At 42.4% G+C, this 16,149-nt stretch overlaps 1 protein-coding gene across 3 annotated transcripts in view; it reads left to right on the forward strand.

The window, feature by feature from the left end:
• LYRM4 (LYR motif containing 4) overlaps positions 1–13,239 on the forward strand; it is a 140,230-nt gene extending 126,991 nt beyond the window's left edge. For 2 of the 3 annotated variants that reach the window (XM_011367045.2, XM_023534665.1), the window contains one exon: positions 12,782–13,239. In XM_011367045.2, coding sequence (XP_011365347.1) covers positions 12,782–12,850 — 69 coding nt within the window. In that variant the 3' untranslated portion in view covers positions 12,851–13,239. The remainder of the gene's footprint in view (positions 1–12,781) is intronic. The other variant, XR_896286.2, reaches the window with a different exon arrangement.
• Positions 13,240–16,149: the final 2,910 nt, after the last annotated feature.

Here is a 16,149-nt window from a genome sequence, read left to right on the forward strand (position 1 = left end):
CACACACACGCACTCACTCAGGCAAACACACTGATAAAAACTTTAAAATAACAATAATAAAGGCTGTGCCTGGGTCCCCTTAAATAAGTGCTCTTTTTCACTGAGGGTTACCAATCACCAGCAAGGGAGTGATCACATGCATGGACCCACGCCCTCACCTCCCTAATGAGAAACTCCATGAGTGGGGCCTGGGCCACATGTATTCTGAAAAGTAGACCCTGTGGTTCTGGGGTGCAGTCCATGTTAGAGACCACTGCCTTACACTGTGTATCTCTTCTAAAAGGATTTGTTCCTGGAAAGGAGCCAGTATGCTTGTTGGAATGGAAACCCTTGCCAACTGCCCGTGACTTCAGCCTCCTTTGAGGCCACAGTTCTCTGAGACTCATTCAAATGGTGTGATTTCCTTTAATGGCCTGGAATACAAAAGAAAGTGGCCATCACATGGTGGACCTTTTGTTTTTTAACTGAACATCAGGCATGCAGAAAAACAACAGAATAGCCCAGAAATCTGACAACAGTGGGTAAGAGGTAGAGTATATAATCTATCATCCAAACCAGGACCCTTGAGAGTGAAACAAGGCTCTGTTAATAATCACACTGAGAAAATACATGTAAACTGGTTGTGTGGTCATGCTAATAAGAGTACACACCCTTGCATCTGGTTTCTGTCTTGTCTCTACAAGCAAGGATGAAATGTGTTAATTATTAATTGTCACATGGGATTTAGGGAAGAGATATGAATTAGTTTATCACTCTGCCAGGAACATCACAGAGGAAATAAAAGATGGACTCCTCACCACCACCCTCCACATTAGGAATATCCAATATCTGAGATTCAGGATTTACAGAGTTGAATGGAGATGTGGTGCATGGGCAGAGGAAACTCTTTCATCCCTGGATTCTTTGAACTGGCCGTCTCTCTCTACTAGTACATTTAGTTGTTGACTGAATTTCCAAAGATCTAGTTTGAACACTTCAGGCATTCTTCTATGGCATAAAATGGTATCAAAATTAAAAGTAGTAATATGTAAACATTTTGAAAAACAATTAGGCAACTGGATTCAGAAAAGAAAAAAGCTAAGTGCACCGTTATTTTTAGAGGAAGACCATGTGGCCTATATTCGTAAGTTTAGGTTTCACAATACCTCTTGTTGCTAAATGGAAAAGACTGAAAAAAATAATGTATCTTTTCATGTATCCCTATTTCACTTTGCTGCTTTAAAAATTATTAGAGAGCATAAAATATGATAAAAATGGTCTGTTCGAAAAACATTTGTCATTGTGGGTGACCTGACTATAGCAAGGCTGTGATGGAAATTCTCTACCACTCTGGGGTCTCACCAGAGAGAATCAGCGCATGAGCTCCAAGCAGTGTAGAAAGCTGTCGGCATGGGTATAGGACAGAGGAAGGGCACACACATTGTGCTCACCTCCCATGGGACAGTCAGCAGGCAGCAGAACGTGCTGTCCGACGGGAGACCAAAAACTGAAATTCTCCCATCAAAGATTCATTATATTGGTGGCTCAAAGGTTTGGGGGCGGGGGTGGTTCAAAGCCCCTAGCAAGTGTAGTTCTCTTAGGAATGTGTGTAATACCTTGAAAATATGCCTCTCAAACCAGGTGTGAGGAGGCACTCAAAGGTACAGGGTAAATAAAGTGCACCTTCTGGAAGGCAGAGAGTTACTTGACAACTTGGGGAAACATGTTAATGCCAAAATGATCATACATAGATTATGGAGCAGAATACATCAGTTACACAATGATCAGTAGGGAACTTCAAAGATGTGCTAGGTACTGAAGCCTCTTCAAACTAAGCCCCACACCTCTATGCGTATGGCTGTCTATTCACTGCTTCTGTGTAATAAGGTCTGGTTTCTAACTCTCTCTCCTATTTTGTTCATTTATTCTTGAGCTAGTGCCACACTGTTTTAATTGTATCTCAGAAATGCTTTAATATATCCTTTTTCAAAGTATTCTTTCTTATTCTTGACTTTGTATTCATTCAAATAACCCTTTAAGTCATTTTCTCAAATATCTCAAAAAATCCTGTTGGGGTTTTTATAATTGTGTTAAACATAAATTAATTCAGCAAAAGACTAACATTTTTATCTCATTTCATTCACACTTATTTTATACTTCTAAGCGTTATTGTTTTCTTTCTAAACATCACACACTTTTCTTAATAAAGTTTTGTCTAGATGTATACTTTTTGTTGTTGTGACTGTTGTTGCTGTCTTATTACATTTTCAGTGTGATCCACTGAGATGCTGGCTTCTTATATGTGAAATGGAAGGACAAGCCCACCTGAGCAATTACACTCCTTTCAAATGTGGAGATTAAACACCAAAGATGTAGTTTGCCTGTAAAAGCCTGTATATTTCTGATAATAGTGTCTTTCTCATAGAGGAGTTGTGAGATTAAAAAAGCTAAATACTTCTAATTGCTTTAATTAATTAAATGCTTAGAACAGTGCCTGGCATACCATAAGTGCTCATTAAATGTTAGTTACTTTCACCATCATTATCATTATTATTTTTTTAATAGTAATATTATAATCATTACAATGCCAGAAATAAGATTTGGCACTTCCTCCCATCAGACAAGGAATCATCCGTGCCCAGGTGGTTTGCCCATCCACCAAAAGGGAAGAGAACAAGCACAGTGCGCCCCATGGCTTCACAAGCAAAGCCAGATATCAGCATGTCTCCCATGACTTTCAGTGTCGAGGGCACCTTCTTCTCACACCAGACATCTCTGACCAGCTGAAAGTATCGTGGGCCCTTCCTGGACAGGAAGCTGTACCCTCAAAGCAGAGTCAAGGAAAGAACGAACTCAGCTGTCAGTCCTCAAGTCGAGCTCAGGAAGCTCCAGTTCAAAACCAGGTGATAGTCTCAAGCATTGTGGGTGGGTTTAGTAAGTACAAAAATCATAGACTCTTACAACTAGAGGGTGATGAGCCTTCGAGATCCTTAAGGTCAAGATCTGGGACCCTGTGGTATTCAACTTGATAGTAGATGGGCAGTAACAGAGGCCCTGCTTAAGCATCCTCACTGCCCCCACCCCAGCAATTGAGCCCAGCTCCTCTGAGTCTAAATCAGATTGAGATGTGTTGCACAGGAAACAGCACATTTCTTCAGATGAGTAAGCAACGAAGAGCTGAAACATTGTATGAAATTTTATTTTCTTGGATTCTCCTCCTTCCCCAGCAGGCTGTCTGTCTAATGAGTCTCAGAGCTCATAGTGTTTCTAGGCCATCCAGTCATGCCGTCTACTTGCAGTTGAGTAATCTGTATTTTCCTAATGGACTCTAATGCCAACTCCTAAAGTTTATAGAATAGAAGTGTGATCAGCTTTAATGACTAGTTTCTGCGTGGTGATAGTCTAATGTGGCTGTTTAAGTCAATTTGGGATTCTGGAGGGACAGTAAATTGAAGCTGTTAACTGCACTTCCTCACTTCCATTGACTAGTTCCTCTCACCTGCCCACCCTCCACATTAGGAATATCCAATATCTGAGATTCAGGATTTACAGAGTTGAATGGAGATGTGGTGCATGGGCAGAGAAAACTCTTTCATCCCTGGATTCTTTGAACTGGCCGTCTCTCTCTACTAGTACATTTAATTGTTGACTGAATTTCCAAAGATCTAGTTTGAACACTTCAGGCATTCTTCTATGGCATAAAATGGTATCAAAATTAAAAGTAGTAATATGTAAACATTTTGAAAAACAATTAGGCAACTGGATTCAGAAAAGAAAAAAGCCAAGTGCACCGTTATTTTTAGAGGAAGACCATGTGGCCTATATTCGTAAGTTTAGGTTTCACAATACCTCTTGTTGCTAAATGGAAAAGACTGAAAAAAATAATGTATCTTTTCATGTATCCCTATTTCACTTTGCTGCTTTAAAAATTATTAGAGAGCATAAAATATGATAAAAATGGTCTGTTCGAAAAACATTTGTCATTGTGGGTGACCTGACTATAGCAAGGCTGTGATGGAAATTCTCTACCACTCTGGGGTCTCACCAGAGAGAATCAGCGCATGAGCTCCAAGCAGTGTAGAAAGCTGTCGGCATGGGTATAGGACAGAGGAAGGGCACACACATTGTGCTCACCTCCCATGGGACAGTCAGCAGGCAGCAGAACGTGCTGTCCGACGGGAGACCAAAAACTGAAATTCTCCCATCAAAGATTCATTATATTGGTGGCTCAAAGGTTTGGGGGCGGGGGTGGTTCAAAGCCCCTAGCAAGTGTAGTTCTCTTAGGAATGTGTGTAATACCTTGAAAATATGCCTCTCAAACCAGGTGTGAGGAGGCACTCAAAGGTACAGGGTAAATAAAGTGCACCTTCTGGAAGGCAGAGAGTTACTTGACAACTTGGGGAAACATGTTAATGCCAAAATGATCATACATAGATTATGGAGCAGAATACATCAGTTACACAATGATCAGTAGGGAACTTCAAAGATGTGCTAGGTACTGAAGCCTCTTCAAACTAAGCCCCACACCTCTATGCGTATGGCTGTCTATTCACTGCTTCTGTGTAATAAGGTCTGGTTTCTAACTCTCTCTCCTATTTTGTTCATTTATTCTTGAGCTAGTGCCACACTGTTTTAATTGTATCTCAGAAATGCTTTAATATATCCTTTTTCAAAGTATTCTTTCTTATTCTTGACTTTGTATTCATTCAAATAACCCTTTAAGTCATTTTCTCAAATATCTCAAAAAATCCTGTTGGGGTTTTTATAATTGTGTTAAACATAAATTAATTCAGCAAAAGACTAACATTTTTATCTCATTTCATTCACACTTATTTTATACTTCTAAGCGTTATTGTTTTCTTTCTAAACATCACACACTTTTCTTAATAAAGTTTTGTCTAGATGTATACTTTTTGTTGTTGTGACTGTTGTTGCTGTCTTATTACATTTTCAGTGTGATCCACTGAGATGCTGGCTTCTTATATGTGAAATGGAAGGACAAGCCCACCTGAGCAATTACACTCCTTTCAAATGTGGAGATTAAACACCAAAGATGTAGTTTGCCTGTAAAAGCCTGTATATTTCTGATAATAGTGTCTTTCTCATAGAGGAGTTGTGAGATTAAAAAAGCTAAATACTTCTAATTGCTTTAATTAATTAAATGCTTAGAACAGTGCCTGGCATACCATAAGTGCTCATTAAATGTTAGTTACTTTCACCATCATTATCATTATTATTTTTTTAATAGTAATATTATAATCATTACAATGCCAGAAATAAGATTTGGCACTTCCTCCCATCAGACAAGGAATCATCCGTGCCCAGGTGGTTTGCCCATCCACCAAAAGGGAAGAGAACAAGCACAGTGCACCCCATGGCTTCACAAGCAAAGCCAGATATCAGCATGTCTCCCATGACTTTCAGTGTCGAGGGCACCTTCTTCTCACACCAGACATCTCTGACCAGCTGAAAGTATCGTGGGCCCTTCCTGGACAGGAAGCTGTACCCTCAAAGCAGAGTCAAGGAAAGAACGAACTCAGCTGTCAGTCCTCAAGTCGAGCTCAGGAAGCTCCAGTTCAAAACCAGGTGATAGTCTCAAGCATTGCTGACACCCTCTTTACACATTGTGGGTGGGTTTAGTAAGTACAAAAATCATAGACTCTTACAACTAGAGGGTGATGAGCCTTCGAGATCCTTAAGGTCAAGATCTGGGACCCTGTGGTATTCAACTTGATAGTAGATGGGCAGTAACAGAGGCCCTGCTTAAGCATCCTCACTGCCCCCACCCCAGCAATTGAGCCCAGCTCCTCTGAGTCTAAATCAGATTGAGATGTGTTGCACAGGAAACAGCACATTTCTTCAGATGAGTAAGCAACGAAGAGCTGAAACATTGTATGAAATTTTATTTTCTTGGATTCTCCTCCTTCCCCAGCAGGCTGTCTGTCTAATGAGTCTCAGAGCTCATAAGTGTTTCTAGGCCATCCAGTCATGCCGTCTACTTGCAGTTGAGTAATCTGTATTTTCCTAATGGACTCTAATGCCAACTCCTAAAGTTTATAGAATAGAAGTGTGATCAGCTTTAATGACTAGTTTCTGCGTGGTGATAGTCTAATGTGGCTGTTTAAGTCAATTTGGGATTCTGGAGGGACAGTAAATTGAAGCTGTTAACTGCACTTCCTCACTTCCATTGACTAGTTCCTCTCACCTGCAGCTTGGAAGCAACGTGCTCTGTCATTAGCACTGCAGCATCCATCCCCAGCTGGCCCCCTGATGTGTGCTGACACATTTTATAGCCCAAATAAATGCAACAGAACTGTGCAAACATTTATTGCCTCATCTCTGTACTCCTCATTGAGGTAACATTTTAATATTTCCTCCCTTTGTGAATTGAATATTTTCCTTGCCTCTTTGTAATTGCTCTGAGTTAATCCCTGTGAGCCTTGAATTATAACCTCCAGCCTTCTGCTAGGCCAAATTTAAATCATTTGATTTTGCTTAACAGTGAGTGGACATTCTTGTTACAGTAAATGGTCCTATCACTATTTTTATCGAATTGCCTTTATCAGTTCTATGTTTCCACTAGTAACTCACCACAAAAGCACTTCATAATCCCTTATAGATCTCAGGTTTAGAGCTGGTGAACATAAAGCCTTATAACCAGGGATACCAGACACTGGTATCTTTAGTTATCGAGCACTTACTGGGCAACTTTTACGTATCTGGCACAGCCCTAAACCATTCTGTGAGGCAGCTAAGTCAGGTAGAACATGAGCCCTCCCTTTCTCCTACTCCCTGTCAGTCTGCATATTTATGCAGAGAAACCGAGACAGGCACACAAATGCTGACAGTGTGAGGCCACATGAGTGTCACATGGGTGTCACAGATACATGCAGTAAGTGTTTCCAGGAGAGAGAGAGGAGACCCAGGGAAGCTTCAACCACTGCCCCAAAGGGTGGGTGGGCTTTTGCTTGGTGGACATTGAGTCTTTCCTGGTGGAGCAGCCTGAGCAAAGACACAGAAGCTGCAAAACTCAAGGTCTCATGGCAGTCAGTGAGAAGTTCACTGGCACATAGGAGGGCTGGTGGCCATCAGAAAACTGAAAATATCACACCAAGGGGCCTGGATAGATGAAAAGATAGTAATATTAACGCCCTCTTAACATCATTGAGATCTTAGTTCATTCTTTCTCCCCTCCCCCGCATCTGCCATAAAAGTGTTATTCCGTCTAGAATTTTTAAAATCTAATTCATGCTCTGTCAAAGTGGACTATAAATTTGAAGGTTTGTTTTAATTTAAAGTTTACTAAAAGTTGAACTCTTTGGATCACCCCGTCGTCCTTCATTCTGAAACTTTCTTTGGAGCCTTTTATGTGGAGCCGATTGGGACTAGGTCACCCCATGTCACAACTGCCTTTCTTGTAAGAGAGTACCTGTCTTCCAAAGGTTCTATCCTTTAGATAGATGGACTTTGAGAAGGAAAAGCTATGTTAAAACTGTGTTAGTGGGGGCTTCTTTCAGGAACACAGCAGAAGGGCCGCACGGCAAGAGAACCTGTGCTCTCTCAGCCCAGCCCCCAAGTAGGTGGCTGTTGGCACACACAGCATGTGCACGGCGAGTTACGTGGGACGAGGGTTGTTCTGTGGCAGAACATAGTGCACAGCCTCAGTCCACCAAAGGGAGCAGCGGCTGTACAAACAAGTGAACCTTTTGGGAAGTAGTTTTGCAAGATCCATCAGTAGTAAAAATATTTAGATCTGTTTACCCAATAATTCCACTTCTAGCAATCTTTTATAATAAAAAAATCAGGGAAGTGATAAAAGATTTATACTTTTTATAAGTGGTATAAATTATAATGAAATTTTATATCATTATTAAAAATATTCTTGCAGAGAACAGTTAATGATTAAGGATTGTAATATCAAAAATAGAAAAAGCAAGTGATGATTCCAAATTAAAATATTGTGTTTGTATACATACATACATACACACACATTTTAAATCTATATGTGAATTAAAAGACTACACAGAAAAATACCAAAATCTTAATAGCCACATACTCTCAAGCAAATATTTAGGGAGAAAGTAACAGGATCTTCATAAAGTCCCTGTGTAGTTTTTTTTAAGTTTAGAAATTTCCAGGCTGTCTGTTAATAGTACGCCCTGGTGATAGGACATTGTTTCCACATCCTGGGGCACAGCTCTCCTTTGCAGGGGCCTTTTTTTCAATAGTCTTATGATCCACAATTAAAATTCACAGTGTGCATTCATATCACTCAGGATTTGGTTTAGCCATGTATATAATAAGAAATCCAAATAACAGTAGCTTTAATAAGATGGAGTTTTATTTTCTCTCACATAAAAACAGAAAAACAAACAACCAAAATGTTTACAGTAATCTATCCAGGGCTGGAATGCTGGCTCCACAGTCATTAAGAACCCAGGTATCTCCTACTCCTCATCCTTAGTGTGTGGCTCCCATATCAAATTTATCTCACAGTGCTAGATTTATCTTGCAGTTCCAGCCATCAGGTTTGGATTGCAGGCAGAGAGAAGGCAGAGTGGGGAGAGGCAATGGAATGTCCCTGAGCTGAGGCAGCCCCCTTTAAAGAACTTCCTGGAAGCTAACATGTCATTGACCTCCTCTAGCTGCAAGGGAAGCTGGACCATATAGTCTTTTAGATATCGTCCACAATAAGAAAAAAGGGAGAGGTAGATATTGGGTAGGCCCCAATTACATATGTGGTTATCTCAAATTTTAATAAATATGTTATTGCACCTCTTCATTGAGATTTTTCTGATTACTATAGCTGTATTACAGTGACATGAAATTAATGTTATAGAGACGTCAGCGTTGGTGAGGAAACTGATAGAGGAGCAGCATTTTGGCACTCGACAGAGGTCAGGAAATATAGATTGAAGTCTTTTACTCCTCCATTGATCGACTTCTCTGAGCTTTCTTTGCTCACCAAAAATGTAGGTAGTGATTTTTATCATATCTAAATGAGTCTGTCTTGATCTTACTGTTGTTTGATTTCCCCTTTTATATGTCACCCAAATATTCCTTCAGCCTGCTGCACTCTGTATACTTTCTGTCACCCCCTTAGTTTAAGCCAAAATCATCTGCCACCTGCACTCTTGATGGGCTCTTGTCTTCACACAGATATAGAGTGATCTTTAACCACAAATCTGAGTAAGTTCATCTTCTATTTTTAACATTTTAAAATTTTCCTCAGAATGAGTTAGCATCCATGATCTACTTAGCCTATCTTTTACTCTCTGTATTCTCTACCCCTACTCACCCCATCCATACTCAATGCCCATGACGTCTTTGACATTCTTCATAAGCCCAAATGCATCGTGTGCTTTCACACCAGGCTGCCTCTGTGGGGACTGTTCCCTCTATCTGGAATGTGCTTCTCATCCCTCCCCTGGCTCCCACTTCTTGGTCCATTGTACCCCTGGGGCTTCACTTAAAAGTCATCTCCTCTGCAAAGTCTTCCTCAGGCTGATTCTCATCTCCTTCTAAGTTCCCCTAGTCCTGCATGCCGCCCTCTTTGCCAGTACATACTAGATCAAGGAGCAGTTACCTCTTTCCTTCCTTGTCTGTCTCTGCTCCTAAATGTGGAGCTTCTGAGGGGAGGAATTACGTCTTCACATTTCACCCATGTACAGTGTTTAGTATAGTAGGTGCTCACTGCGTGTCTACCCAGTGATGAGAGGTTGTGGCTGCCCTTCCATGCCTCCTGTAGGGTTTGCTGGGTCATTTACCCAACAAATACTTATTCGTGGTCTCCTGTAGGTGACCAGCCTTTTACTTGTAAGAAGGAACCCTGCCCTGTCCCTCACCAGCACGTCTGGCTCTGATTCCTCCTCATTCACTCACCACTGATCTATTGGGTGGTGTCATCTCCAGGACTGTGCAGGTCCTGGGACACAGACATGCACAGTTCACCAGCCCTGCCTTTGAGGGGCACCCAGAGCAGTGGGAGGGATAGAGAAGGGACAGACATGAACTTGAGCACATCACCTCATAACAGCCCTATGTAGAAGACCACACAGATGGTCTAGACGGGCTGCAGAGTGTGGAGGGCAAGTTTCGCTAATTTACCTCCTTGACTGCTGGCCTATAGGTAAAAGGAAGAAAGCCACCCTTTCAGGAGGTGACAGGATACTAGTTACATCCTCAGTTGCTGTAACACATTGGTTATTCCCTCCATGTCTGCAATGACTGTCCCTTGGTCAGGTTCCCACCAGCTGTCTCCAGGGCTCTTGTACCATATAGGTGCCACACTGGCCCAAGAACTTCACACACTTTCATTTGACATCTGCCAACTTTGTTTAGGGCCCAAAGACTATTGGAGCAGCAAGGGACTGTAAAGATCACCTAGGAATAGCCTTTCATGTTACAGAGGAGAATTCTGAGACCAGAGGGCGGAGGTAGAAAGTGTCACACAGTGAGCAGCAGAGCCATGGCTACAGCCCAGGGATCCTAACTCCCACACCCAGGGTCTTTCCAGAACACCACCTTTTCTTCTACTGTGTCAGAACATATGGAACACATCAGAGACCACCTGGCTGGTACCAGAGGTATCCAAGATGGGTCCTGGAGACGTGGGATAAGCATTTCAGTCACAGAAGCTGAAAATCAGAAGGAGTCCATCTGCTTCCACCACTGTCTGGCATATATATTCCTTCTCTATCCTCACTTTCTACTCCTCATAGTGACATGGAATTACAGCTTCCCAAGGTGGCCCCTTCCATTTTTGAAAAACTATAAGAGTTCTTCCTTATGCCACCTCATCATTTACGCTTGCCACTAGAGCCTTGAAAAAATGATGATAAACTCAGTCAAGGATTCATAGAACATGTAATAACAGACACTTCTGAGGGATTCTTGATGGACCCTTCAAGATCAATTAAATGTGAAACAAGCTTCCAGGTAACAGAAACATTTGAGCTGTTACATAAAATTATTTTTATTAACCTTGGTTAGTTATGGGGGAGATCCTTCAAAAGTAACCTTTTTTTCCTTTTAAAATAATTGGTATTTTATCCTGTCTTCTAAAAATCATTGATAGTGGACCTATTTGTCAGTTAAGGTTAGAATATGAAAATAAAACCATATATGCAGTATGGAGAATGCTGCTGATTTTCCTCTTCTCTACAGTAGGGTAAATATGGCTACAGCTTATCCAGCAGCTGTTTTGGATTGTAAAGGAGGGAGGCCAAAACAAGCCCCTTTACTCCACTCGTTATGATTATAGTATGATCCCGTAGAAACCCATTCCAACTAATCTCAACCCTCAAGGCGTTTTATGACTGTGCTATTCAAAGTGTGGTCCACAGGACCCCAGGTGGCCCCATCCGCTTGTGTCAAAAGCCTTCTTATTTTTTTTGTAGTTGTTATTTTTTATATTGAGAAGAGGAAGGTAAGACCGAAGACACAGGAGCAAAGCTCATTGCTTTGAGTATTTTTAGGAATTGTGCTATAGTATTCATTCCCACCACCTTTTTTTTTTTTTTTTTAAGTTAAGGAATTCACTTGCAATTAAAAATTCCTACATGACCATCCTCATCCCCTAACTCTCCACCGTGTACATTTGCTCCCTTTTTAGATGATGTAGCTTTTCTCACCTCTTCCTTCACTTTCCCAGCACTACAACAATACTTGTGAGTTATTCTTGCTCCCAGGCCAACAGGCTACCTCTCTGCAAGTGAGAGGCTGAAGACTTAGCAAATGGCATGAGAGGATGGAAAAATTCAGCTGCTGTCTACTGGAGCCATCAGTGAACGAGCACCATTCCCTGTACCTTACAATGACATAATCTCCCCTTTTCCTGGGCCATCATTTTTAAGTGGAATATTAAGGCAAGGGTGGGAAACCATGTGAAAGTCTCGCTTCTGACCCCTGACCCTTCTGGGTGGCTACTCTAGCCTTTGGGAGTCTCCCTCTTATACTTACATACAATTACTCACCCCAAATACCCACAGATAGTGGCCAGCTGCTCTGAAATCCAGATTGATTTTCTAATGCTCAGCCCTTTGTTCGCTAATTACACCTGTTCCTAAGAAAGTATTCCTCAGGAATCGCTTTTGGAGAAAAAATTGTCATGAAGACCCTTTGTTTCAAAGGAAGGTCTAGTCACCTGCTGTGACCCCAGATTATGGCTCCAAGATCCACCTGGGACAGTAGGAACAATGAGGCACTGAGACAATTAAAAAGAACGCTTATAAAGACAAGGGCAGCACAGATGAGAGGCTGGAGGTGAATAAACAGACTGCTTGCTTGTCCTCAGCCCCAGCTGGGACGGGCGGCCCAGTATCATTTGCATTGCCTTTAATCACTTTTCTAGTCTGACGTAGACAACATAACATACATTGCCGCTTTATGCAGGAAGTCTTTTCTTATGGAAGAAACAGTTCTAAAGGAAAGAAATCCTGTTAGGTGAGGCATTGCTGTGCACGCATCTGGTTGGTTCTCTTGTGAGCCTCCAGGCAGGGAACCTGGTGGATGGTCTCGTCCAGCTCAGGACAGCCAGAGAAATGAAGGCTTCGGATGCTGGTGCCATTTCAAAGGCAAGAAGGAATGAGTATGCGGATCCCTGACTTGTTCTCACAGTGAGGGAGTGGGAGTTAGGTGGTGCAGGGAATTCGCAAGGCAAATCTGGTGACAACATTTTGCCCCACAGTGCAGTTAAATGATTTACATTTACATTTAAATGTTAGAAATGTTCTTTCTGACCTTTCATAGCTAATGAATGGAGTCCCATGGTTCTTGATCTGCGTCTTTTCTTTGCCTTCAGGTCCACATTGGCCAACTGTATTCAACTGACAAGCTTATCATTGAGAATCAAGAAAAGCCCAAGACCTAAAGACCGCTACCACCAGCCACCACCAGCAACTGTGGACCACCTTCAGCATCCATTCTGTGCTTGGGATGGGGCTCCCAACAGACCACGAGTGACCACCTGCATCAGCTTAAAATAGCCTCTTGCTCAGCCTACCCTGTAGGAACTGATCAATTGAGTGAGGTTTCCATTCTTCTGCAGCCTTCCTTCATGGAAAAAAAAAAATGGCTGTCTTTCCTTGGTTCAAGTGTTAGAATGAAGAGCCGGAGCTCACTCAAAATAATGCCATGTATTATTGTGTCTCCTCTCCACCCCTCCCCTCTTTAGTGGTTCATCACCACTTGTATAAAGCATCTCCAGACTTTGTTTCTTGGTCCTTGACAATAAACAGAATCGTCTCCCTAAGCCTGCTACACCAGATACACTCATCGGGATTAATGCACTTTCGTTTCTGCTGATGCAGGTCCTGCAGAGGGCACTGGAGGGACCAGCAAGGAGGCTCCAACCCTAAGCTGAGTCCTCCCTTTGTGGAAGCAAGTCCAGGACCAGAAGATAGTTGGGAGGCAGCAGGGAGGAGGGCAGGGCCGAAAGGGTACTCCACATTTGATACCTGGGCTCTATGTAACCACAAGAATGGCAGGCAGGCAGATACATACCTAGAGACAGGGCACTCCACAACCTGTCTACTCAGTGCTTTCAGCACTGCTTTCCAAAGCTGGTTTCCCAAAGTTCACTTACCGAGTCAGAATCACCTGGAGTGTTTGAGAGTTTTAAAACGAAATTTCTCGTTGCTTCCCTCCACTTGGATTCTGACTTAGTAAGCGAGAAGTGAAACAATAATTTATATGTACATTTTTAAAGCTCTCCTAGTGGTTTTAATGTTTAGCCAGCTCAAGAAATCCTGCTCTTTGAGTATGTTACAGGTTAAAAAAAAAAAAGATATTTGTATGCATTTATCCTTGGAATAACATCAGCTCAAAACATGGAAAGAAGGTATTAAATAACATACTTGACTTCTGGAGATTTTATGGGGGACCCAAACACTGAGTGATTTCTTGTTTCTCTAAACAGTACTAAACGTATTACTTATGTGTTTAGGTTTAGAACAGGCTCATATAAATATTTACAGGTCCTAAATAGCTGTGACAGTGTCACCAACATGCCACTGAACTGCCCCCCCACCCCGCCCCATTTTAATTCTCACAGTTGCATGAGTTGAGCACGAACAGTCTGGGGCCACATCTTCACACTCATGTTAAAAGATCGTATCTGCTCATCTCATCTCTGGATTGTAGATTTTGCAATGGTGCATTCAAAATAGATTAAACATGTAATCACTCTATTTGGCGAAACAACTTGTGACTTCAGGATGCTTTGCCCATGGATAAAGTGCACCTGGGAGACTGAGCAATTCTTGGCAGGTCCCAGATCTGTTGCCTCTAAACTGTCCGTGCCCAGTCTCAGGGCTGCAGTGAGAGTAACCATTCGGCGGATGACAAATGCTGGTAATGTGGGAAATGTGCTCTCCGTCTTCCGTTGCTGTTGTGGGACAGAGTGCCCCAGCCCCAGTGTGTGCGGCCTTGGGTCGCTTTCCACTCTGCGTCAGTAGCGTAAGTGACCGTTCAGCAATAACTTTAACAACAGTGCTAGCTAACGGATGTCACCTCTGGTTTATACTTAATTAATTAGAGCAGCTGCTACTTGGAAACCCTTGAGTCCAGATTTAAACCTCTCCTCTACAAGTCTCAAATTACTAGCAGACTAACAGCTCCGTAGGAGACTTTTCCCCCAGATTTTAGTCACAGGCAGCAAACTTAACTTGTTCTGCAGGCCTTGAACAGCAGGTTGCTTTTATGTTAATTAAAGCACATGAGTGAGTTTGAATATGCCCGAAGCCTTAATAAATGAGCTAATTTTTGTAACTCGTGTAAAATTATGCATTTGGAATCTGGAAATACATGAATGAGAATTCAGTGACAGAAGCCACAAACAGGGGTGTTGCTCCTCAAACTTCAGGTGCAGGCAGGTGCAGCAGATAGAGCGTTGTATGGAGTATTCCCCAATTCAGAGGACCCCAAGTCGGCTCTACAAATTTGAATAAAGCGACATTGCCATGGGGATGATCACTCGGTTTCTATAGCAAAGTATTCCACTTGCTTAACTAGGCCCCAGCCAAGGGACTCAGGACGAGGGTCTTGATGGGAAGCTGCACTCTCCAACACAGCCTCACAGAACTTCCTAGCATCTGCGACTCTTCCGAAGGTGGGTTTAGGCTGTGATCTAGAGATTACTTTCCAGTGTCAACGTTTAGCCAATAAGAAATACCGCTATAAGTTAACGTCTCCTGAGACAAAAAACACTGGCCAAGCATGGCCATTTTTTAGACCTTCAGAGATAATATTTGATTGTTCTAGCTATAATGCTTTAATACCTGGGAAGCCTTATATAGCCAAGTGCATCTCTACGTTGTTCTGGTAACTGTTCTCTGGATTGTGTAACTGAAAGAATATCATCGAATTGACATAGCTTGATTTACATCTACTCTGCCCTGCCACCAAGCAGCAGTCACCTTTAACTCCCTTTACAGCCTCACCCAATATCTCAAGTCCCTGAATATAACCAATAGTGCAACCTGACATCCAGGAGCAAAGAGGACAGGCTACAGGGAAGTCTACAAAGGTGACAAAATGTCAGAGCTGACGGACATTAGAGTTCAGCTAGTCTAACCCCCAAATCTGCAGGTGTGCAAACTAAGATCCTGAGCATCTCCAGATCATTTGCAGATCCAGGCTCTTTACCCTGTGCCCCTCATCTTTTAATTCATACAGTATCGACTGAGAGCCAACTGGTGCCAGGTGGAGACCAGTGGACAAAACAGCCCCTGCCTTTACAGAGCTTACAATCTAGCAGGGCAATTAAATGAGAAAATGACAAGCCTCAGGAGTGTACAAAGGGTAAAATACAAGCACTCTAGGAGTTGATTGTGAGGCTCAGGGAAGGCTTCCCTGAGGAAGGAAGATTTAAGTTTAAGTTTAAATGATGAGGAGATGACTAGTAAAGCGTAGGGAGAGGTCTTGGGGCAGGAGGAATAGCATATGCAAAGCCCTGAGTCACGAAGAAGAGTGCAATGCAAGGATGGGGAGAAAGGCGGAGACCACACTGTGGAAGACCTTGGGAGCCTCGGTCTAAGTACTGTGAGAAGCTACTAAAGTTCTTTAAGCAGGGTGATTGTATTTCTTAAAGGTCATATTGTTGTAGCGGGGACAGATTAGGAAGGATGCAGGGAGACTAACTCTGTGGGGGAGGGGGTGTGGGGGGGAGAT

This window comes from Pteropus vampyrus, unplaced genomic scaffold (genome assembly GCF_000151845.1).
Source record: "Pteropus vampyrus isolate Shadow unplaced genomic scaffold, Pvam_2.0 Scaffold129, whole genome shotgun sequence".
NCBI classification, from domain to species: Eukaryota; Metazoa; Chordata; class Mammalia; order Chiroptera; family Pteropodidae; genus Pteropus; species Pteropus vampyrus.